General features: G+C 36.0%; 1 protein-coding gene across 5 annotated transcripts in view; it reads left to right on the top strand.

Annotated features, from left to right (window-relative positions):
- The window catches only part of ADGRG6 (adhesion G protein-coupled receptor G6), a 109642-nt gene extending 84468 nt beyond the window's left edge, over positions 1 to 25174 (top strand). For 2 of the 5 annotated variants that reach the window (XM_027901107.1, XM_027901105.1), the window contains 10 exons: positions 1268 to 1384; positions 2498 to 2543; positions 4021 to 4127; positions 6688 to 6815; positions 8081 to 8349; positions 9875 to 9989; positions 11049 to 11332; positions 15245 to 15346; positions 17608 to 17760; positions 22031 to 24820. In XM_027901107.1, the coding sequence (XP_027756908.1) occupies positions 1268 to 1384; positions 2498 to 2543; positions 4021 to 4127; positions 6688 to 6815; positions 8081 to 8349; positions 9875 to 9989; positions 11049 to 11332; positions 15245 to 15346; positions 17608 to 17760; positions 22031 to 22209 (1500 nt within the window). In that variant the 3' untranslated portion in view covers positions 22210 to 24820. The other 3 variants (XM_027901106.1, XM_027901108.1, XM_027901109.1) reach the window with 3 other exon arrangements.
- Positions 25175 to 25368: the final 194 nt, after the last annotated feature.

The raw sequence follows: 25368 nt of genomic DNA, 5'->3' as shown, positions 1-25368 counted from the left end.
TTAACTATTTTAAATATGTAATTTTAGGCCTGCTTTTGAGAAAAACAGGATTGATATCTTTAATTAAAAAAACCAGAAGTATACAGATGGAGTCTTGCCACTATAGCATAAAATCATATAAAATTAACATGTGTCCTTAGTAGTTTTAGAATGTGTTTCTAAGTGATATTTAATAAGCCATTGAAAAGCAAAAAACCAGGAAAAATTGCATCTGAGTTTGCAACTAAAATGCTTTTTATTTCTTGTGTGTTTTTCAAACAATTCATGAGTGGTACGATCACCACAATTAAAAATGTGTAATCCTCACATTTTTAGTAAGTCTAAAAAAATAAAGGAAATTAAAAAAATAGGGGTTAAAATAAGGTCTACAAATAAATTAATCCAAATGCCATCTAAAACCCAGTTTCTTTATTCGTTAGAATAAAAGTATTTCATAGATACATTTATTTCCATTGCACTTAAACCCAAATGCTCTTAGCTCTATTCCTTATAAGTAGTCAAAGTAATAGTGAAACACTGTACTTTACAGTACTGGAGGGCTTTTTTATTGCAATTGAGAGAATTCAGAAACTTTTATCTTGTCATGCATTAAAATCTGATGGTTATATTACTTAGAAGACTATATAAAAACAATTCAGGGTGGGATTCATTTCACCAAAGGCAGGTGTGTTCTATGTATGCATCAATGCCTGAACTGTTGTCCATAAGCTGCCTTCAAAGCTTACTGATGGAAAAGAAAATACTACCTCCTTCAGTATGTAACTACTACTTGCAGAAAATACTACCTCCTTCAGTATGTAACATTGCTCTGAATTTGTTTGCTTTTTCTTAGTCATTCATTTTAAGATGGAGGATGATTTATCAACTACACACAGAAACCAGATTATTCTCTAAAAACTTTTCATCTGCTCAAAAGGATAGTGTTGACAATAAGAGAGCTAGTTCATTTTTGTTTAGGGAAATGAGCTAATCATATCATGAGTTGTTATCTGCTACATTGTTTGAGTTATAACTTTGTTTGACTTCTAACCTCTCTCTGTAATTGTGCCTATGCATGTTTATGACTATAAGGAAAATAGGGAAACTTCCATGAAGCTAACCCATAATTTGATTTTATAAACACAATGTTCTCATATTGCATAATCAAAAGTGCAGAAATGCTGACAACTTACTTATTCTGGCACGCTGCAAAAATGAAGCTATGTACTCTGGCTTTTATGTTATGTGCTGTGTAAGCATTTATTATATTTTTCTTAATCTTTCAAAGGATGCAGAAAATCCCGCCAATTTAACCAGTTTTGTGGTGGCATGCAGTATTGGAAACTTAACCATTCAGGATCTTCAGGATTATGTGAAGATTAAAATCAAGCATAACAAAATTCAGGTAAAACAAGACTGATTATTCAGAGGAATAGGAATGCAGAGTGTATAGGTATAGGCTAAGCATAAAGCCTGATTTATTGGGATGGATTTTGAGTAAGAACATAGATGAAAATTTAAAACTCTGGAACAAAAGCACATAAGCAAAAAGTAAAAACAAGAAACGTCTCCCATCCTCATGCATTCGCACTCCATTCATGGTCTAAGAATTACCTGAAAAACTGTTCATTCTGTCCCTCAGAAGCAATTTCTGTGCCAACAACTAAGCAAAACCTCTGTTCATGACCATGGTTTTGACCAGGGACATGATTTATTACACAGGTACTTTAGAATTACTTAAATTCTTTGATCAGATATTACTTTTTTTTTAATACTTCCCCAAATTATGTTGTTGTTATATGGTTTTCAGCAAAGGAGGAATGGATAGAACATATTAAAAGATTACTACAGCAAATTTTGGGAAATAGAGACCAAATGCAACCTTTTGGCACATAATTGTTTCAGTTAAAAAATGGATGAGCTTGACTCTGTTCTCAGACACATTGTCAGTGTCTAATCCAGAAGAGGCAATAGCACTAGAGATGTTAAAAAAGAAAATGTTAAAATGTAATACCAAAGTAAATTTTTTGTGTAAGGGCCTGGTTTGCAACTTTCAAAGTTTGGTTAACTTTATCTTGCATTTCTTTACAATGAGTATTTTAAGGTGAGGCAAAAGAATGTCCACTTGGGTTCAGCAGCCATTTGCATATTGTCAAGGACGTACATAAAGGATTGACAGAGAAGCCCTAACAAAGTGAACAGTAAAAAGTATTTAGATTCTATAAAGACATACTCAAAGATAACTTCACTGAGACAATAAAACTTCATTGTTCTGAGGATGTGGAAAAGTAGCAGTGGAACAGTGCAAAGAATCAGTGCTCTAGATTTTAAAGTCTGGGCAAATCTGTCTTTCTAGCAGAAGAAATTCTAATTTGACACTAGACAAATTTTCAACAATCTAAATGATATGGATTATTCTGCTCAGTAAATGAAATACACATAACTACAGCTGTTGTAAATGTTGATGAGATTTATGCCTGAAGAGGTATAGAAAGTCTACTTTTGCATCTCTTCTTAGGAAGATCCTAAACCTACCTGTGTCTTCTGGGATATGGACAAAAATGGTAAGTTTAAAAATACTGTAATTAACTGTAATAAAGTTGTTTTGAGTTTTAAAATCAGACCCAGTATTCGCCATTTTTCCTCCTAATCAATCCTTACAGAATTCAATTAAACCCGTTCAATGAAGCATATAATTTCTTCTGGTTAGTATAGTTACTTGTAACAGTAGATGTTATATACTCCTTTTCAAGGTTTGTTTTTAATGTAAATGTTTCTAACATTTTAAATTTTTCAGTTAAGTTTCTCTACTTTTCCATATCTGCTTGCAGTTTTTCACTGATCTGCCTGTATGTGCAAATTGAATTATAATGCTTCTCAGACACCACAGTGGTTCTTAGCCATACTTTTAACTGCTCATTTGTTCTCTGGGATGACTTTCCATATCCTTCTATTTTAGAGATCACTACTGAGATGTTACTCTTCTTTGTAATGAATCAGATAGAGCAGTATGATTTTGGATGGAGAGGTTTAATACAGAGAGTCTTGCAAGAAATAAAATTTGCTATTCAAGTTTGTACTTCAAAGCAGGAAATACTCAGAGCAACTGAGGAGAATGCAGGAGGATAAAAGAAGAGCACAGAATCACAGAACCTAGCTATGAAGCTGAACTTAAGAAGCTTAAAAAGGAGAAACACACAGGGAAGAAACTATTCCCAGTGGCTGCTTAAGTGAGGAATAGCTTTGAGTGGTTTTGGAACATCTTCACAGTCTTTTGAGAGATTGTCTTGGATCTGAGCATTTGATTGTCTTGAAATTACAGAGCAAATGATGCCGGATTTTGTCAGGAGTTATGAAAAAATGTCTTAAAAAGTCAGACAATATGAACTATTTCAAAAAATTAGTTCATATTTTAGCAGGGATAAAATGAAGAAAACAGATTTTACTTTTTAATATTTAATGTTTAAAAATAAAATATTTCTACTTATTTTTCAGAATGGCCTTTTCAGGTGGGGTGAGTAGGGAATAGTTTACTCTGTGTTTTTTCGTAAGGCCACAAGGGATCTTTGGGATTGTCCTCTCTGACCTTCTGCATTATATGCTGCAGGGAGAAAGGGAGGGACTCTCTCTGCTCCTGGGCCATAAATGAGGATATATGAGTGGGAGGCAGGCAGGTACAGACATCACATCAGTGGGAAAAGGGAGTTCTAAACCTCTCTTATTATTGGGTAAAACTAAGATGTGTCTTAATGCGTGATCCACATATTAGGTCTTAATCGCTAACCGAAAAGCTCCCTACTTTTATTGTAGATCTCTATCTATTGCTTCTGCTCAGTAGTCCACTACTGCGACACTCACCTGCTGTGATTCTCTGCAGAAACTAGGAAATCTGTTAGTTGCTTCTCTCCTGGCTGGTTTTAATGCTTGCTTATTCAGTTTGAGAAAGCATTTGCATTTGCACGAGGTGAAGTGAGAAATCTGTTAAAGGAGAGGTTGACATGTGTTTGTTGGACAGCAGTTTCTCGTGTTTCATTTCCACAGGTGGCAATGGTGGCTGGAACCCTGCGGGCTGCCACGTGGGTGCAGAGTCCAATGAAAACGAAACAGTGTGCTTATGCAACCACCTCACACACTTTGGGGTCCTAATGGTAGGCAAACTCACTGCTCAAGCAGCACAGTTTTTCTCTTGTTTTGTTACTTAGGTTATTTCTTTTGCATATGGCTTTTAATAATAATAATAAATAATTTTCCCCCTTATTGTCATAAAGTTATCTTTTCATAACAACGTAGCTAGCGATAAGGATTCAGGAATGAGATAATTAATAAAGTTAGTAATGAAAGAATATTATTGCTGTTACTATTATCATTATTGCATTCTTTACAAGTGCCTAAATACTGCTTTTTTTTAAATAGTAAAATTCTAAATTTTGAAAATACTGTGCCACAAAAGACCTGGGGTTGAGGCTTCTGAGCAATACCAAAATACCAGTACTAACACTTCCACAGAGAAACAGAAAAAATTGATCTTAATGATCCTGAAGTGCTGGGGATCCTCGACGCATCCCTTAACAGTATAATCTGTCAAAACTGATCTGCAGCTGAGAGTGTAACAAGAGGGAAGTGAATGAGAAACAAGCCTAAGTATATATGAAATTTTCAGGTTGGGAAAGTTGGAATTTGTTTACAGAAAAAAAAACATGAGAAAAAATTTGGAAGTCCTATTTTCAGAACAAAAGGAAGAGAGACACATATATCAGGAAAAACAGGGAAAGAAAAATATCCTACTGTCAGTAAAACTGCTAATGAGGATCAAAACTCAAGGGAGCACAATAATTCCCTTTCATCCTTAGATCGAGAGGCTAATTTGTCCCTCTCAAATATAGGCTGCAAATCTGACAAGATTTATCTAATGTCAAAAAGTATAAAGCAGTACCTTCTTTTGGACCATGTGTAAACACGTACTGGCTCTTTTCTTACTTGGCTTTAATCAGCTTTTGGGATGCCTTACATTACAGTCGTGCTCTGGGTAAGTCTGTCAACAGTGAGCTGGTACAAACTTGTAGCTCATTCTCTGTCAGAACCTTAAGCAAAGTTTCCAGACAGGGTGGCTGAGAAAGGAAGAGCAATGCCTAACAGGGAGGTGAAAGAGGGAACCACATAGTGCACTTCAGTAGCATAGCCTCTAGCCTTCAGCTGTGTCCAACAATTTGCACTTGTGAAGTGTTTTTCAGGGGAAAAAATTCCCAACATGAAAAAATGGAGTACTGCTATCTTTTCTTAGCATTTGGTGATTGTTTATGATCAGAAATGAGCTGAAACATTTCTTTCCAGCTGAAATTAACATTCTTTGGCCTCTAAAACATAGCTGCAGAAAAGATACTGGCTCCTGGTCACAGCAGTGCTCCTAAGTGGAAGTATTTGGGTTTTGAAGTAACTTGTGGCAGTTAGTTTCTTAGGACTTTAACCCCACAAGACAGCTACATATGCTGACTTCCTCAGCTTTGGCCTATGAGACCCTTCTTAATAGGACTGCTCTCTTCACATCATGCTGAGTTGAAGATATGAAAAAGCCACTAACTTTGTGTCTTCTTGCAAGCTAAATTGTGGTCTTGTTCCACTTTTCGTCCTCAAAGAGAGAAAGAAAAGGCTTTCTTTAGGATATATTCAATGAGTCCCTTCTCTTCCCTGAATGTTTTAGTGGCAGTAGGAAATAGGGAAGAAGATCTTTGAATTCGGGCTGCATTCCAATAGATTTTTACACAGTTTTGACCCTTCAGATTGCTTTTACATTTTAATAATTGCTTCTGACTTTAATTTAGCTATTTAAGTATTTTCAAATAACACTCACCTTATGTATATACAAACCTTCATATAAGGTGGGGACAGGCTGTAAAAAAAGCTGCTCCCGCCTTTTCCTGCAAAGCATGCAAAGTTTTGTAGCATTTTATTTGGTTTTGCTTGATAGTTTTGCTAGGGACAGCAGTGACACTGACTGTAGACTGAAAATCATTGTCTGTTGGCATTTGCTTGCATTTTCTCCACAGTGATATAGATCCAAACATTCTTATATTTTTTGTCCTTAAATAAACGAAATAACACTGGCATTTATTCTCAGATGGTACTATGTAGCAGTTACAGTTAGACAGAAAACTGGAAAAAAATCCTCAGAATTTTCTGCTTCATTTCTAAATCTCTTTTTTTTGTCTTCTTTGTCACTACTTTTCTCACCAATTCTATTATAATTGTAGCTTTTAAGTCAAAGCAGACCATAAAACCAAAAAAACAATATCTTGTCCTTGGTTTCATCTGTAGGTGATTAGACACATTAACTCATATGAACTTTTATTAACAAAAAGTAATGTCAAAACTCTCAAGAATGCTGAACATTTCAGTATGAGACTTTTCCAGTGAAGGACATTTGAATTCCTGGTACTGAATTACAAGGATCAGAATCAGGCTCTGACTATCTGCTGTTCCCAGCAGTTATAATACTTAAAACACAATGTTTTGGAGAGCTGTGGGAAGGAAGTGAGAGGTGTAACAACTATAGACTAAGTACACTCAGTAAAAATGAACCCCAATGTCAAGGTTATAGTCGTATTGCCAAAGTGCTTTTGAGTTTTACTTGACTAGTTACCAACAAAGAGTGTTGTGCTCATAGAAGAGGAGTTGGCTATAACCGATATCTCTTCCTTCTCTCTCACACAGGACCTTCAGAGAACCGTGACACAAATAGATCCACAGAATAACAAGGTCTTGACCTTTATCACTTACATAGGCTGTGGAATATCTGCTATATTTTCAGCTGCAACTCTTCTGACATACATTGCATTTGAGTAAGTAGTAATTCCATGAAAAACATCACAAAGAGAGTACCTGTATGTGCTGAGTGAGACAAATTAGTTATATGGATAGTTTGGTCTATTTGTCCAGGAAGGGAAATCTATGTTTAAAACAACCCCAAACCTGTAAAATCACAGTCACATTTTTGTAAATGAAAATTTTTTTCAAGGGAACATAAATTCAGAGTCTTTCCTCCAGTTTCTAGTGTGTTGTGCCACTCAGGCCTGGGAATAAGGTGAATGTGTGTCAAAATTTTGCTCTTTTGGGAATACAGAATCCTCTAGATCCTGAACAGATATGTATTATTTTAAAATTCTCAAATGGGCTTTTTATAAAAAATAAACCAAAACTTGCTTGTGTGACCATATCAAGACCCAGGTATAAAAAAAGCTAAGACAAGTACATTCAAGAGCCCTTTAGAAAAAAGTGGGAAGAGAGATAAAATGAAGATAAATTGTGAAGCAGTACCACAATTTCAGCAGCAGTTCTACTTCAGTGTGAAAGTGACTCAAGAGAAGGCAAAAGTTTTGAAGTGATACAGTTCTGAGGACAGTGAAAAGAGAAAATGATGTCACGTCAGCACAAAGAAACCATTCTGCCTGTAACAGGATAGGACATAGTAGCTGCTAAAGAATGATAGTTTGCTGGGGTGAGGGGAGAGGTGGGGGTTTTCAAGTTTTAAATGTCTTCAGTGATTGCATTCCTATTAAATTACCTATGGCATAATGTTCTGGTCCAAGAGGGCAGAAGTTTTTGGCTGCCCCACATTTCCTACATTTCAATATGTATCAGTTATAAGAAAAGTCTTCCTAAGATCCTATTTAAAAAAGCCAAACAAACGAACAGAAAACAACGTGCACTCGACAATATATTCCAAAAATTAAGTGAAGACTTACACATACAGTCATCACAGATGACCTTCTGGTCAGCTGTATCTTTTTGTTTTCAGTTTCTTCAGTTTTCATATAAAATACAAAGTACTGTTTTACATTTCATTTGAAAGGGTTTTTTAGAAGAAAAAATCAGTTGCTAAAATTTTGTGGCAGTTGATGAGCTCATTAAGGACCCAAAGAGCTAGTAGCTTACCCCCACTACACACAGCAGAAGTCTTCAGCAGTTTTACACAGAAGTACACATCACTATGTCTTACAGCACAAACACTCAGCTCAGAGGAGGTCCCTGTACTTCTATTTACTTTGTGTACTGGTAAACTCAGCTGCTGAAAGTTAATCATATGCACCTGTATTTCTGTCACTAGGAAGCTGCGAAGAGATTACCCATCCAAAATCCTGATGAATTTGAGCACAGCCCTGCTCTTTCTTAACCTGATTTTTTTGCTTGATGGCTGGATTGCATCATTTGATATCGATGGCCTCTGCATAGCTGTAGCTGCACTTCTGCACTTTTTTCTTCTGGCCACCTTTACATGGATGGGACTAGAAGCTGTTCATATGTACATTGCCCTAGTGAAGGTGTTCAACACGTATATACGGCGATACATACTAAAGTTCTGCATCATTGGCTGGGGTGAGTTCTAAAGATGCAATATTTAAATAGCATGTATGCTGCTATGTAAAATACTCTCTATAAATACTGCTATATAAAAGCTCTCTGTCAGAAACGCAGAACAAAATTAATATCAACATGGTGTTTCCTTCCCCCCGGCCTGCAGCAGTGCCGGCACGCAGCCAGCCCTTTCTGTCACCGAGTTCCCCTGTATAATTCTGTGTAAATACACTATAACTGGCACCCTCCACCCAGGGCAGCTCACTGCCCTTGGATGAGCGGAGAGACCGGATAAACTGGTCTTGCTCTCCAGAGGCCAGAAGGGGAGAGGGGGGAAACAAGAGTGTCCTATCAGAGATAAAGAACCATGGCACAAAATGAATGCAGAAACTCTTGCAGTTACTGCAAAGCCTATGGGAATCTTTGCGTTGATTTTCATAAACTTTAAGTCCAGCTTAAATTTTCTTGCCAGCAAATACAAAACGTATGGCAGAATCAGGGACAACCGAAATTTTCTGAGCTTCAGTACAGTGTTTAAACTGCAGGGAGATCCTGGCTGCCCTAAGCAATGTACAAAGCAGGTCTGAAATGGAAAATGTAATACTGAAAAATAACTGCAAGGCTCAGGCAGCAAGGCTTTTATTCTTCATTTTTGTCTATATCAGGAATCTGTGCCTTCTCCCTGAATGCACGTATTGTGTTTGAAATAATACAACACAATACAAAACCATTAACCTTACGGCTAGAGCACTGACCTCAGTACAGCTGATAATTGATGTCTTTCCATCGGCAACCAGCATCCTCTTTGGCAACCTTAGCAGAGGACAAGGACTGAGTGGTTGGAAAAGCAAATTAACCTTTTCCCCTTTGAATCTGTTCTGTTGTAGCGAGGGTAAGACATGCAAATAAGGCATACCAGGAAACATACATTTCTCTTGTGTAAGCTGTACCTTTCTGCACAGAGTTCTTTTCTGCATAGTTGTCTGTTTTTCCAAAATCCTCCCTTTACGTTATTATTAAGAAATACATATTTTGGTTTTTAGGGTGGAGGGGCTTGCAGTTGTTATCATGTCATGCAGTGGAGAAATTACAGATTTAAGTTCACGTTCTCCAGTTACTCAACCTAATGAATTCCTATTAGCATCTCTGAAAAAAATCCCTCAAAAAAGTCCCAGTAGCATCCCTCCATTAGATCTCATTTTTTAAGATATTTTGTTAATCTTCTCACTAGAGAGCCTATGTGAAGTTGCAAATTTAACCTTGGGTAATTAAGGGTGATTATTTTCTTTTAGTCTCCATCACATACTAAAATAATGTTTTTTGCCTTACAGAAGGTTATGAGGGATATTCATTAATGCCTATTAAGTGCTTTGAAAGTTCTGTATATTTGCACTGTTTGAAAAATTTTTTTCTGCCTTCTCACTGCAGTTTTCTCAGGATACTCTGTACTAAAGCAATAGGGGTGGACGCATCAATAATTCAGCTTAGCATGGTGAATTTAAAGGTTTAGGAAATTTGAAAGCTCCCAAGTTTTCTTGTGTTACAGGTTTGCCAGCTCTGGTGATAGCAATTGTTTTAGCAAGTGCTAATACAAGTGCAAGTCATGTTTATGGCAAGGAGTTATATGGCAGAGATGTTAATGGGCAAGGAGGAGATGACTTGTGAGTATTTCTTTTGATCTCTTAAAACTTAGCATTTATAGTCTGCACAAAAAAAAAAAAAATCAGTCAGATTGCTTTGGAAAAGTCAGAGATGCATTAAACAAGCAAAATGGGCAAAATTGTCTTTCAAATTATTTGAATCTGAAGTGTGAAGAAGGCTGTAAGAAAAACTGGAAAGAAATCTGTATTACCCAATGCCGGGTACAAACACTCCTCTGGCAAAAGAATAATTTACAGGTTTTGTCAGGAAAACAAAATAAATAAAATAAAATTTGGTATATCTTAAATAAAAGCTTTATTTTCTAGCTAAGAGCAAAGTAGTATTTCCTTTTTGAGTGAGCCAGCCTTTTGCCAATGTAGTTCGATAGTCTTTTGTGTTCTTCTCTTGATGTCCGGCTAATAATCTCCAGATGCCAAAATTTTTATATGAGTACTCTGTTCCTTGCCTAGCAAAGCTTCATCATGATAAATAAAAATGTCATTTTGTATTTTTATCATAGTATCATGCTAAACATTCAGACCATTTGCTGCTAGAGGTATAAGCTAGATATCTCACATGACTAGCTGTCAAATGGCTACCTCAAAAGTCCTACTGTTTCTCCAGTCATGTACAAGTTCTCCTTTAGCTTCAGCAGCAGAAAGTTGAGATTTTGACACTGAAGATCCAAGTTTGCCCATTCGGTTACTTAAACATACTATGCCTCTTACAGATGATGGCCATGAAGCTGCTTGCACTGAGTTTAAACTTTTTGTGATGGGATTGGAGTTCCCAGAGCTTGTATCTGAGATTGGATTTCCTTTGTAATTGGTTTTGACTAAACTGTGGTACAATCCTCGGATTTCCAAGGTGATAGTACTCTAGGTCACAACCACTTAAGACGCCTCTGGGCTTCATTCTATTTCCAAAGAGAAAATGGACAAAGGTTTCATTTTCAAGCATAGCTCTGCATCAGGTGGAATCAGAAATAGACTGGCTTTCCTTATAGTCATGTGAATAATTGGAGTTTGCATTAGTTTGCATTAACCAAAAATGATCATTTTTTGGTATTTTTTTTACAGCTGCTGGATCAAGAATGAAATTGTCTTCTATGTGACTTGTGCTGGCTACTTTGGAATCATGTTTCTAATGAATATTGCCATGTTTATTGTGGTGATGGTGCAAATCTGTGGGAGGAATGGGAAAAGAACTAATCGGAGCCTGAAGGAAGAGATCCTGAGGAACCTCCGTAGTGTGGTCAGCCTGACCTTCCTGCTGGGCATGACATGGGGCTTTGCCTTTTTTGCCTGGGGTCCCTTGACTCTCGCTTTCCTGTACCTCTTCTCAATCTTCAATTCTTTGCAAGGTAAGCTGAATTTTTGTTCTGTGAACAGATGATATTTGAGCTATTGCTGTTCTGGGGCATACTATGTCCAGTAATTTGACTAGGAACTCATATCCAATCTCTAGGTTTTCCATTGATACTAAACCGTCATTGTTTTCCCTTATGTGGAATAATGATTCCAACTACATGGGGATTGAATATTTTTCATAAATTAGTTGACATTTCAAAGTCTTTTCCATAAAATGCACTGTATTATAAATAGAGCTATTCCTGACTAACATTCTGCAGTGTTCGCCATTGAAATAGGTGCTGTGTCACCTTCAGCATTTCTTTTCAAATAAAGGAACCTTCTTCCTTACTTTATTCCTGTGGGGAATCTGTAAAGCTCACAACTATTTTATTAAGGCATGAAAAACTTAAAACAAAATTCAGTTCTCTTTTCCTGTTTCAGTGTGTAGAGATAGCACAGACTTATGCAATATTCTTTGGCTAAGAAAAATCCAGTGACTGTTATAGTCAGATTATTTTCCTTTCCTTTAATCAAGTTTTGAATATTTTAATTTTCCAGCATAGTTTGTCTTTCTGGAAAATCTTGTGAACTGTACTCAAATGATTATAAATTACAGAATTATATAGCTGACATTTAGAAAAAGTTTCAGCTCAGAGCTAAAATTTGTGTATGTATCATATGTTATAAGATTCTCAACCAACTCTTGCCCTACCCACTAATAAAGAACAATTGAAAGCATAAGGAAGAGAAAAACCCAAGAAGATCATTGGAAGGGCATGTGTTCTACCACACACATATTGATATAAAAAATTAATTTGCCTGAAAAAAAGCCATTACAAAAAACAGACTCAAGAATGTCATTGAAGGAGCATGTGTTGCAACACACATATGGAGATAAATATTGAATTTTCTTAGGGTTAGCAAAATATCTTCCATTTATGGAAAAAGTACTTAATGTTATCCTATGTGGATTTCATCTGACACAGCTGAGATGTATTTATTCTGCTAAAAGGTTTACTGAGCTTTCATGGAAAGAGAATAATGTTGTGGGGTTTTGTTTGGGTCAGTTTTAACCTAAAATTCTGGGCAAAATGGCAAAAATGGTTTATTGTTCTTACTGAAGCCTTTTTTTCCAAAGGACAGATTCTGATATTCCCCTAGCAGCATAATGAAGTATTTTCTGCATTGTCTCTGTGTTAGAAATTCAGAAGGGCCTGGAGAGATTAGAAGTATGGGAAGAACATGAAAAAAGATTTAAATTCTGAAAAGCGTTCCAGGGATCAAATTAAACAAGTTCTCTGTAACCAGAATTTCCAGTGCAATCAGTTAAGCTTGTATGTGCAGAGTGCACACAAGGTTGACCACCACTGTTTAAGTCTCTGTGGGGTAATTGCCCTATTTAATGGAAAATGAGTATTTGGAAGGCAGCTAAGGCAGAAGATGAAACTGAAAAAGCTGAGGAGTAAACGCAAAAAGAAGACGGATGAAATTTTCACGGATTGTGGTAGCAGTAGGGACACAGTATATGCTCAGGCATGTCATATCAAGCCCAGGAAGATAACAATCTCCTATTTGAAAGTACTTATTGCTGTGAAAGAGTTAGGCAAAGCTGAAGAAAAAAGAGGGATGTTTAAAATCACATATAACTGGTGCAGTGTTCATGTACCAATAGGGGTTGGAATGGAGCAAAGAAAAAATTAAGATTTGTGTCAGGAGGCATTTCCTAGCAGCCAAAAAGCAGTTCAGTATGGCAAGTCTTTCATCAGTATTAGCATGAGCTTAATTATCGAGACCTTGGTAAATATGTTTATTCTCTCTCAAGTTTTTGAAAGCTGCATGAGTATTTTAAGCTATACCAGCAGCCTCCATCAGCAGTTTTCTCTGCACTGGCAGTGAAAAAGCAAATTGCAGCAACTGCTGGTATTACTGTACTTTGCAATTTCATCTACATAGGAATTTATTTTTCTCTCCTCGATGTTCAGAGTAAAAAATCTGGGAACATTTCTTTTTTGGCTGCTCATTTTATATATATGCCTGGGCAAGCCAAATACTTTCAAGTCAGAGCCAAGTTACAGCCAAGCCTAGGGTCTGATTTGTCTCTGGGAAACAAAACCAAAGCTGTACTACTAAAAGCACATTGTAAACTTAATGAATAATGAAATAAAGAGAAAAAAATTCTGGAGACCAAGCCCAGACAGGGCAAAGGCAAAGTACTTAATGCAATACATTTGTTTTGCATTACTACAGAATATGCATTTTCTTTTTTAACAATTCAGAATGTTCCAAACACTCACTGCGATTTAATAAAGCATCAATTTACAAAGTTTGTAGCCGTGCAGAAGCTTTAAGAGGAACTTTGGGCCACAAACTGCATATCTGTAAGACTGTAAGAGCTGCTAATGATTGTATTGGAATTACTCGCGTGTTTTAAACAAACCGCACAAAAACATTTCACTAAATGCAAACACAGTAACCATGATCCAAGAGAGATTACATAGGAGATGCATCAGGGTATGTTTACCCTTTTTAAATTCTGGTTTTCCTTCTTTTTCCCCATCTCTTGGAAAAATTTGGAAAAAATGTGTTTCATGACACAACCCTTACCTAAAGTTAGCTGTTTCCAGAGGTCTCATCCTGGCTTGATGGCTATGAGCAAATACAAGTCCAGTTCAATGACATGCATTAGTGGAAAATTAGACTTCAGCAATTTGGAGAAGATAATTTGAGTCTCTAGAGCATTATTATCCAAGCTATACCCTGACATTGTGTTCTAGCAGCTGAAACATAGTACACATTAGTATATGGAACTATTCATGATGATCATAAAGGAATGGTATTTGAGGAAGCCACTTGACCACAGTTGCCCACCTCATGTAGCATTTATTCTTGTTTAATATATAATCATGAGGGATTTTGCAGTAGCATTTTACCCCCAGGTGTTCAGCCTCAGGTTGGCTCTCTCCCAGAGAATACAAGTAAAACAAGAATAGGCTAAGCTGGAGAACAATGAAAGATTCCACAGACAGGGCCTGCCTGGGAAAAAAACAGGAGCATGTAAGATTTCCAACTAATATATTTAGCTCCAAAGTATGTCTATAGAATGATGAAATTGTACCACTTCTTGCTAAGACCTTCTTTATAACATGGTAGGATGCTTATCTCCTGTCTTGAAAATAAAAATTTACAATCGCTTGAGAAAAAACAACTCTGCAAACACATTCTTAAACACTTTTACTGCAATTGCATACACAAAACTTTGGAAGTTTGTAGCTGGACACCTGATTAGTTCTTGTGAATATATTCTTACCATTTTCATAATCATTTCAACTATATGCATGTGATGCACATAGTTGGACAGGACACTCATTAATGCCATTTGCAACACTTCTGGTTTTAAAAGAATATAGCCCACAGTTGAGTAGGTATGAAACAGAAGGAGATAAATTATCTCCTTGCTCATATCATAGTGTCTGTATTAACTTTGCAGTCCTGTTGGTTGCAACATAGTCATTTGATTCAAAGAATAGCCCTTTTAATCATTTTCCTCTAAACCAAAAAAAAAAAAAAAACACACCAAAACCAAAACAACCACCCAAAACAAAAACCAAAACCAAACTAAACAAACAAAACCAAACAAAAATTAAAAGGTCAGCACAGAGTTGAATCTATATGAACAGTGTCGATAAAATGGGTCCTATTCTCTGTATTCTGATATCCCAGACACCCATAGAGAAACTAGAGGATGGGCAAATTTTTAGTTAATTTCCATACCTCTTAAATGAGGCATAGATGACAATAACAAAATCTTAAAATTATTTTTTCTTTGCTTGTACTTCATAGACTTTTGATAATAGACTTTAGTTATTCTGTTTATCTGTTTATAAATACATGCTTCATTTGGTGTTTGTTTGCTTTTGTCACAGGTTTATTTATATTTGTATTCCATTGTGCTATGAAAGAAAATGTGCAGAAACAATGGAGGAGACATCTCTGTTGTGGCAGATTCCGACTGGCAGACAATTCAGGTAAAAGCAATTCACAGCTCCCCTCCTTGGGTGCTGCAGTTGTCTTTAAAAGTCCACATAAACAGCTTGTTAGTTACTTTTAATATAATGAAAGGTAAGATAAAGATGTGGAAAAATATATTAGTCATAGGCTGTCACTTAAGTACGAACAGTTGCCAAGGCACTTTTCAGATTTCAATTCATAAGAATTCTCAAGTCTTTCAGTTTTCCACTGAAGGCAGCTGGTAAATTTTATACTGCTCTAAGCATTGTTTTGGAAGGCCCTTTGTGCCATGCAAAATAAATAAAAAATAAAAAAGGATCCAGAGATTCAAACTCTGTCATTCAAAATCCATCTTACTCATTTTCTCCTGCATTAAAGTATGTTGACTGAATTATGTGAACTGATAGGCTTATGTAGGAGCAATTCTTAAAAGACGTGTAGAAATACTCTGTCTTCTTTTGCTTTTATCTTTGCCTTTTTAAACTATCCTTCACCGTTTAATTCAGAAAGACCATTAGACACTCAGAAATATAGAAAATTCCTTAAGCAGAAGACTGATTAAGTTCCAGGGCTGGAGTTCAACTTTATGTGCAACAGTCAGGGAGCAAGGAGAGAGCTGGTTTGGACACGTAAAAGTAACACTTGGGCCACTGCATTTGTAGTTTCCTGCACCTTTGACCATCTTGGATGGCATTAAACTACTGTGTTCAGGCAACTGGATTTTGCTTTGCTGCCTGATGTAGTGATTTGGACCATATAATTCTTTCTCCTATGGTTACTGCTCAATGACCAGTGTTCAAATCTAGAGCTGATGTAAGGTGGCATGAGGTGGTGAGGTGGCATACTCATTATGGTAAGCCAGTCTATCCTGGGTAATAACAGTGCTCCAGATACCCTTGTGTCCTTCCTTTCTTGACATCCAAGACTTGTTTCAAGGTTTGAAGTAACTGCCTTGCTATCAAGACTTTTGCTTGTCTTGCTCTGTTTTGTTTAGGGAGTGAGTTCTCATTGTATACTATAAAACATTTATACTTTCATTTTGTACTAAGAAAACTTGATTCATTATGTCAAGGAGTTAATACAAATTGGGAAAATCATATTCATTCTGATCAGACATCCAAATTGTTTCATATGTTCAGCTTCTGCGTGGTTTGTGCTGTAACTCCTGAACTGAAAAACACAGATGGATCAAATTATTTCAATTTTTTTTTATACTGCTGTTGGGCAGCTTGTGGGCATGATAGAAATAAAAACATGAGGGATTGAATACTTCAGTGGTATAGTTAATGTGATGCCATTATGCTTAGCATTAACCAGTCAATCTCCATGAGCTGGTTTTAATCTCCATGAATCTGACACCATTTTCAGGCAGAATAGTGTAATATAAGTCAAATATGAACTTGCATACCTAAACCCTATAGCAGCGATTTGGGATAAAATGGCCTCTTTGGTTTGGACTTCTTTTCCATTTTGTGAGTTTCATTGAAGTACAGTGAATAACAGCAAAGTGACTCAAATGTGAAACTTCCTGCACTTACTTGCAAGTATCTGATACAGAAGTAGTTAGATGCTTTTATTCTACTGCTATTGGGACACACTGTTGAGTTTTTCAGTTGTAGTTTTCCTCACTCAGTTTATTAGTATTAGTTACTTAATTTGATTTTTTAAGTTGTTCCAGCATAAGAGCCTATTGTGTTAATGCTTTAGACAAAACTCTTCAAATGGGAATGACTAAATAAATAGTGTTAAATAATAGTTCACCAATATGCTAAACAACCAGCTGAGATATTAGTATGTAATATCTTTGTCAGCAAATCAAGCCCTCAGATGGTAAGATCACTGTAAATGTTGCACTCCATCCCTTTAGATTTTGCTCTTCAGGTCATGAGAATATGATATCCTTATCCTGCTACAGAGCTTCTCTGCTCTCCTGTATCCAGGAAAGCTAGGCCTTACTTGCAGTTCTGGTCTAACAAATCTAATCTAATCTAATCTAATCTAATCTAATCTAATCTAATCTAATCTAATCTAATCTAATCTAAATGATTATTAGAGTGCTAGAGCCACCTATTTTTCACTATTGTGCTAGAATAAATTAAGTTGGAATAATTTGATGATTCTTAAGAGCAAAAGAGGCTACCTAACAGGAAAAGGAAAGGCTGTTTGTTGTAAGCAATATTAAGAAATGCATCTGTTACCTGAAATCATCATAATTGAATAAATTAGGCATTTAGTATCTATGGTAGTTATTTATGTAAAACTTTTCAATCATTTTTAGATTGGAGCAAAACAGCAACCAATATTATAAAGAAGAGTTCTGATAATCTTGGGAAATCCTTATCCTCTAGTTCCATCGGCTCCAATTCAACCTACTTAACATCCAAATCAAAATCTACAACAAATACATATTGCAAACGAAACAGCCATACAGGTGAGTTCTTTCACTGTGTGCAAGTGTGTCTGTGAATACATAGTTTCATGTTAAAGATACAGTAGTTGTTTCTACCCAAAGTTTAGTGTGAGAAAATTTCATCAATTTGTGTAATGTATTTTTAAAATATATGTTACTGCTTAATAAGAATCATTACCTAACATACAATACATCCAATATATAGTTCTGACCTTGGTATGTTCCCATACTAAATAAAGTAGGTGTGATGAAAGCAAATCTTGCTTATTATCCTATTGTAAACACAGGGTAGCCAAAGCACAGAGAGATGACGTTCATCACCCTTTCACATGAAAGCTGGCAGCACAGCTGGAAATAGGAATCAAGTCTTCAGAGTCCAAGTCCACAGCTGATTCACTTGGTTAAACTCCTTCCATCTAACTGTAAAACATTTATGGGTAAAACGACAAATGGAGCCTACTTGGAAACAGATGCTGTGTTCCTAGATTATGCATTGTCTTGCCCTTCTGCAAATAGCATGCCATATCTACTGCTTATTTATTTAGATGTCAATGGTATATGTAATAAAAGGCATCATCTGTATTCCACTCATACCATGAAAATGTGCTCATTTTAAGAAGACTTTAAGGAAGCAAAGAAAGAGGGAGCTGGAATGATTTGCAAGTTTGGTTATGTCTGAGATAATATTTCAGAAAATCACTTATATAGTTCACTTTTTTTTTTTTGTTACTCTGTTTTAGTGAACTCCTGTTTTTGTCCTGTGTAAAGTCACATAGCATTATTACAGAATACTCTATTATAAACATAGTGGTAATAAAATCTGTGCACATATTTAACCCAAAGATGTGTTTACTTGCTTTAAAATATTTATTAGAAACAATGGTTATATATGAAGTAGATGATTTTACTAGAACGAAAGTTATGTTATTTCTTAAGTATAAATTGTTTTCATAAGTCTCCAATGTCTCTCTTATGATGGTACACTCTCTTTTCTTGATACATGGCATAGTTTCCAGGAAATATCTTGGGGTTTTTTTATTGATGATCATTGCCTGATTTGATTAGGCACACCATTTTTGTCTAGAAATCTCTTTTTTTGAAGAATTACTTATTTGTTATTTTCTCAGTGACTAATATTCATTGCATCCATTAACAAGAGAGATTACACATCAGGTATTATAAGAGTTTAAAATTTTTTTGGTTATGGAGAATGTCCACGTATCTTAGAAATTCCCTGGTAACACCCGAGCTTGCTCTCAGGACTGCCATTCACAACTGTGCTGGGAGCACACAGCTGGTACCTGCCTCCCTAGGCTGCCTGTCTTTGCTGCCGTGTCAGGTTTGGTGTGCAGTGCACCCAGCTGTCCTGATCAAGCTGTCTTCATCTCTTCCCTATGAAGGGACACTTCTACCAGCAGTCTTTCACAAACAGCATCCTTAATATCCACTAATCACTGTGCTACTGTTGATTTTAATAGTAGACGAGGACAGCCTCGTGCTCTGCAGCCAGAGAATTTCCATTTGTACTCATGGCAGATCAGTTTTTAGACCCTTGGTCTTGGGATTAATGATAAAAATATGCATAAATGTTTTGTTGGACTTGGGACTTTTTATCAGGTTGACAAAAAGACTTAGGGCTGGAGTTTTTGCAGTGTGTTCTTGAAGCAAAACAAAGAAACTGTACCAGATAGGAAGTAGTAAGTTAAAAAAAACTTGCTCATACACTTTTTTCAAAAATTAAGAGCTTAATCCCATGCACAAATTGTTCCTAAAAGGGATTTTAGTTGGCATTGTAATCCAAGTTTGTAATGTAAAGGTTTATTAGGCATGAAGGGAATATGACAGTTTTTCTTTAATTTTTTAAGTTTTAATGCATCTTGCTTTGATCTCTAAAAATACACATCTCATGATACTTCACAGGAATTTTTGCTAACATATACTGGCATATCTTCTCATGTGTAAAAATAATAAAAAATAAAATTCAGATTCTGGTTTTTAATACAGCTGAACTTCTCAGTTTGATAACTTAGCTAAATTGCAGGCAAATAATGTAATAGCTACACGTCTTGGCAGGTGTTGTTAATATGGTTATAATGTGCTCCCTGGAATTGACACAAGCATTCATGTGTTTGTGGTATAGATAATGTCTTCTAAGGCCCTTTCCTCATCAGTGGTGGAGCATTACAGGTAAAGTGAGAATTGCTTTTGTTGAATGCATGGTTGAAACGGTGGAGGGATGCTTCTTGCATGATGTCCTCATTGACACAAAGGTTTTTGCTAATCAGAAACACTGCTTATTTCTCACTGTTACATCTTGCTCCATTGATGCTGAATCAAAGGATAAGCATGCTTCAAACTTCGTGTGTCTGCACTCTGCATGGGGCATGAAGCATTTGGAAGATACCGTTTTAGAAAACAGACCATGTCCTGACATTAATGCTTGTGTAGAGTAGTCTGGGTAAAGGAAATTGTCCTGAAACACCCATACACGAAGCATACATTAAAAGCAAAACCAATCTGATTGAGTTCCAGAAGATTTGTTAGTATTTTTAAAAGTTATCACAGGATTTTAAGATAATGTATTTCTATTTGGTCTGTGGCCATTATCGGATTAGTCTTTTTTCTTTTTATATCCAGTCACACCCAGAATAACTCTGAGTGACAAGATGTATATTCCTGAAAGCCACCCTGTGAACTGCTACTTGAATGTAGAAAGCACCAACACAAATATTGGGTGGACCCTTATGGGTGGACAAAAGAGGTTACTTCAGCATCTTGTGCCCCAGCTGCCTACAAGCTTGAAACAAACTACTTGCAGATAGTACTTCAATACCCTATGCAACACCTCTGTGAATGAGAAGATTATCTCTGCAGAGAATTTGCTGATACAACTCCCATTTACTGCAGCGATACATGATTTTTAACCCTATACTTAGGTGTGAAGCCATTGGTTAGTAAATGCATACATTTGAAAGGCACAGAGTACCCAGAAATTTGCTACGGGACATGGACTTATTCACTGCAATTCATGGACATTCTTGAATGCTTTGAAAAAATCATCCCCATATGCCTGAACATGCCTGTTTCTGTTTTCATGAGTGAAGCTGTTCTCATTTCTCAGTCTGCAAGCCATTTCTCCTTTGCAGTGCTTTATACTCTTTTATGGCTTGATATCATGACTTCTGCAGGGGCAAGTTGCTGTTTATTTTCAGTTAATTTACTTCTAAGTAAAAAGGTTTTATTAAATTGTACTTGAAGTAATAAGCTTAATTCTTAAATGATCCTTTAACAATGAATTTTTGAAGGTGATTTCACCAAGGTCTTGTGAACAGCAATCAGAAATGTCACTTGTAGAAAACATTGCTTCCCAGGGTACTCCACCTTACTGTCATCTTGCAGTGGTCCAAACCTTGCCTGGGTTAAGAGAATTAGTTTCAGCTTTATTCACTAAGTGGAAGAGATAAGAAAGAAAGCTCATTAAAACAACATCCTTGAGAAAATGAGAGACAAGCTCTTTCCTTCTCATTTCTCACTACATGAGCTCTACCTACTGACCATTCTCTGAACAGCACTTATGTTAGACACTGGAGCAGACTTTCCCAGTCTGACTGGGAATTGCCTTGCTCCTTTTCCTCTTCACCCTTGGCTTATAGTTCATGGACTCTGAAGGAATGCCCGGGTTTTGCATCTTTTTCTCTCCACAGTTGTTCAGTCTGTACTCTCCATATTATGGAAAAAAAGAAAAAAAAAGGTGATGCTAGACAAGCACAAAGTTTAGGCCAGTTTCAGTTCTTGTTATCTGCTTTAAGATGCAAGACATCTTCTGCTACATTCTGCGTAGGTTGTATTATGTCTTTATATAGTTCAACACCTCTACTGTTGAAATAATTAAATCTATTTACTGTCATTTTCAACTACTTGATTACATGGAGATGCTGTTTATAGAGGTCACCCCTATTCCTGTGCTATCAAAATGTTTTTGGTTTGCAAGATGCAAAGCATCAACAGTAAATTAATATATTAAAAAGTCATAGGAGTCAGTTACACTTTAGGTAAAAGAATAGGGGATAATTTCAAGGAATACCTGAAAGGTCAGCCCACAAAACCAGTCATCTCAAAAGAATTTAGAAGAAGCAATGCCAAGTCAAAAAGTTCTTTACTGGCTTTTAGGGCAGTAATTTCATTCAGCAGTAGTGGCAATTGAAAGCGTATCTATGGGGAAGTGACACATCTCTTAACAGTGAGTTTGCTTAAGAGGCCCTAACTTCTTGTTGCTTTTTCCTCCTCCTAGAGAATGTTTTTCTTGACAAGCCATCTTCAAAATTTGCCCAAGAGGATGGAGAACAGACATCAATCATCCCCGTCCACCAGGTTATTGACAAGGTCAAAGGATATTGCAATCCTCACTCCGACAACTTCTATAAAAATATCATCATGTCTGACACATTTAGTCGTAGCACAAAGTTCTAACTGGGCTTCTGATTTATTTTCTTTTTAATCGAAGGAAGATAAAAAGTCTGCCTGCAATTGAGAATAGTGGATGTCATAAAATGTGACCTGTTTAGTTATTTTTTCCCCAGTTTATAATGCTCTCCTGTTAACAGCTTCCACTTAAGGACTGATTTCTCTACCTTCTTACTGTTGTGGAAGAAGACAATTTTCCACCATGGTATTGAGCTAATTTTAAGTGTGTGCCAGCCAACATGATGCCTGGACAGCTAATTGTAATCCTGTGCAAATATTTTTTAAGGCTAAAGAGCCACAAGCCTAACTTTAAATTATAAAGTCCAAAGAGAAACAAGTCATGACTCCTAGAGAAAAAAGCAGACATCTCACGCAGTACAGGCAAACTTTCACTGAACAGTTTACTGGTGTTCTTTTTCATTTGAAAAATATTAATTTTCCCTATGACACTTGTTAGATTCTTGCTTCTTGACTGTCTAGTGCTGACTGTTCTTTATTCAGAGGTGAGTAAAACCCTTACACCAGTTAGGGTTCTCAAACCATATTTGACTAAATAGATCTAATCATGCAAAACAGTATGTGCTGTAAATTCAGGCCATTTTGTATCCATCTACAAAGAAACACTATTTAAACAAAATCATGTTTCAGCATTTATTGATTGGTATGTGTGTAATGCAGCATTTCCCATCACAAGTCTATGTTTAATGTTCTTTTTCACAAAACAAAATAGAAGACATTCAACTACATATAGATCTACAAATGTATATCTAGAACTCTCTCCACACATATTTTTGTAATAATGCACACTGTAAATATGACAGAGAAAACCACAAAGTATACCACAGACATTCTAAAAACAATGGATGGTGCTGAAACTTAATCCTAAGTATTTAAATACAAGGTGAATTCCTTGTAAACCCATGAGTTCGTCAGTCTCTGTATTTCAAATATACTGTATGTATAGACACCTCCATCAGATGGCATTGCAACATTAGAATAACCTGGATACATTTACCAATAATAAATAAATAACATCTTCCCAGGCATCTAATGTTTCCAGGCATCCCTGTTGGATGACTTGATTGAGGCTGTTGGAGGCACAGAGTTTAAACAGTGTTCTGGCAATATTAGGGAATTTACATTGTTATACTGTGTCTACAGCGACTGAAGGGGGGGTGGGGAGTGGGGCATATATGCAGAAAATAGACAAGAGCATAAAATGCTTACTTGTTTAATCTTTATAAATATATGACATATTAGCATTTGGCCATGAGTGGCAAAAGGGCATCTCTCCTCATTAATCATGTTTCATCCAATGACAGGTTTTATAAAAATTGTAGCTGCACATATTCCTGAAGGCATGCACTGAAACATCACAGATATTTTCAAGTACTGTTTTCAGAGGAGAGTGTCCCCTAATGGAATTTTTCATTTTTAAAATTACTTTTTTTTAACCAAATTATTTTTAGGCAAATATTTAATCATTTGCATTCAGAAGGTGACCAGAAAGTTGTGCTGAGATTTTGCAGTTGCCAAGCCGGTGGATGCTCAGTGATTAGGGATATGGATTTGTGCTTCCTCTGCTCTTTGCACATGGTTTTTTGTGCAGAGATCATTTAATGCTGTGACGGCACAAGTGGCATATTTTCCCTGGCTGCAGACACCTGGTGGGAGGAGGATGTCCTAATGCTATTCCATCCAGAAACACTGCTGTTGCTACATGGGCCTTAACAAAACCTCAGTCTTGTAACTGCAGATACTTACGTGGTGGTATGAATGAAAGTCAACACAATTCACTTAAAATGTAATTAATAACAGGGATGACTGTTGTCAGGTGTCTTTAATAAGTGAGATAATCTAGGGAGATTTACTGAATTTATATTTTATCATCCCACCTGCTTAACTACTGTAGATAATACTGTTCATGTAGCAGCTTACTGTGAGATTTCTACCTGATAGGGTGTTCAAAAGTGCAGAGAAGGAAAACCAAACATTCCTGAAAAAAATGAGGAATCAATAAAACATAGGTAAAATAAAAATATCAGTAAAAATAAACATCAGTAAAATATAAATAAAAAGAAAACACAATATCCTGAATGAAGCTGAGCTGTAACCTATCAGTTTAATGTACAGCTACCTATATTTTTGCTGAATTAAGATTTTTTCCTTTTTTTTTTTTTACTACCGTGTAGTAATCTTAAACTGTCTATGTCAGATGCTCTTGAGTGCTCTCAATTCTACAATGTAAAGCTTCTGTTTTGTAGTTGACATGCTGTAACCTCCCTTGTATATATTTATTTATTTGTGAGGTTAAATATGTCAAATATATTCAGTTCTGTAATGACTGTTCTTGTTACCTTAAAACTAGGTTTATGCTTTATCATAGAAGAGGGAAAGAAAAATTTCTTACATATGCTTTTTCTAAACAACATGTGAAACAATTTACTGTAGTTCTTCTATCTTTTACAAATATAAGGAAACATGCTGATCTAATTTGTAATACTAGTCAGTGAAATATAGTGTAACAAGTTTGAAGATGGACTAAAGTGGAAAGAAATCTTTTCAAGTAAACAGTTTTGATGTTAGTGTTCCAAATAATTAAAGTCTTTTAATAGTGGATGGTTTACTTTTATTTTTCTTTTTCATTTTTTAATGCCAAAAATTACACAGTGGAATTCTGGAAAATGATCTTTTGTTTATTAAGTACATGAGACAGGTACACGCCTAGCCAAAATGTTGGAAATAAATGTGCAAGACTAACTCCGTCTCATCAGAGGAACACATTTTGCAGAAGACGCCTTTCCCTTCTGTAATTTACTCAATGCCACATTCAGTGAATGATCTAAAAGCTCATTTATTTATGGTAGCATAGAAATGAAAGGAAAATCAAGGCAACAGACAACATTCTGGGATGATCTTTTAAAGTTATACAAATGAATAATCTAAAACTCAGGAGTTACTTCTTTTCATATGTTTCATTGAACATGTAGTCATACTTTGATCACTGCTGAAATATTTTCTTCAGCCAATCACTTGATTAGTGATTACTAATCTGTAAACAATAAATGTCACACACAAAGGGTCTACCTTTAAGGAATATAGAAATCTGTTGAAATGTGTTAGATCTGTGTTTAAGTCTCGTCTTAAAAAATGCACAAAGGATGA

This window comes from Empidonax traillii, unplaced genomic scaffold, assembly GCF_003031625.1.
Source record: "Empidonax traillii isolate 1590-97213 ecotype Southwest subspecies unplaced genomic scaffold, ASM303162v1 scaffold762:size303542, whole genome shotgun sequence".
In the NCBI taxonomy this organism is placed as follows: Eukaryota; Metazoa; Chordata; class Aves; order Passeriformes; family Tyrannidae; genus Empidonax; species Empidonax traillii.
This window is presented reverse-complemented; position numbering and strand designations above follow the sequence as displayed.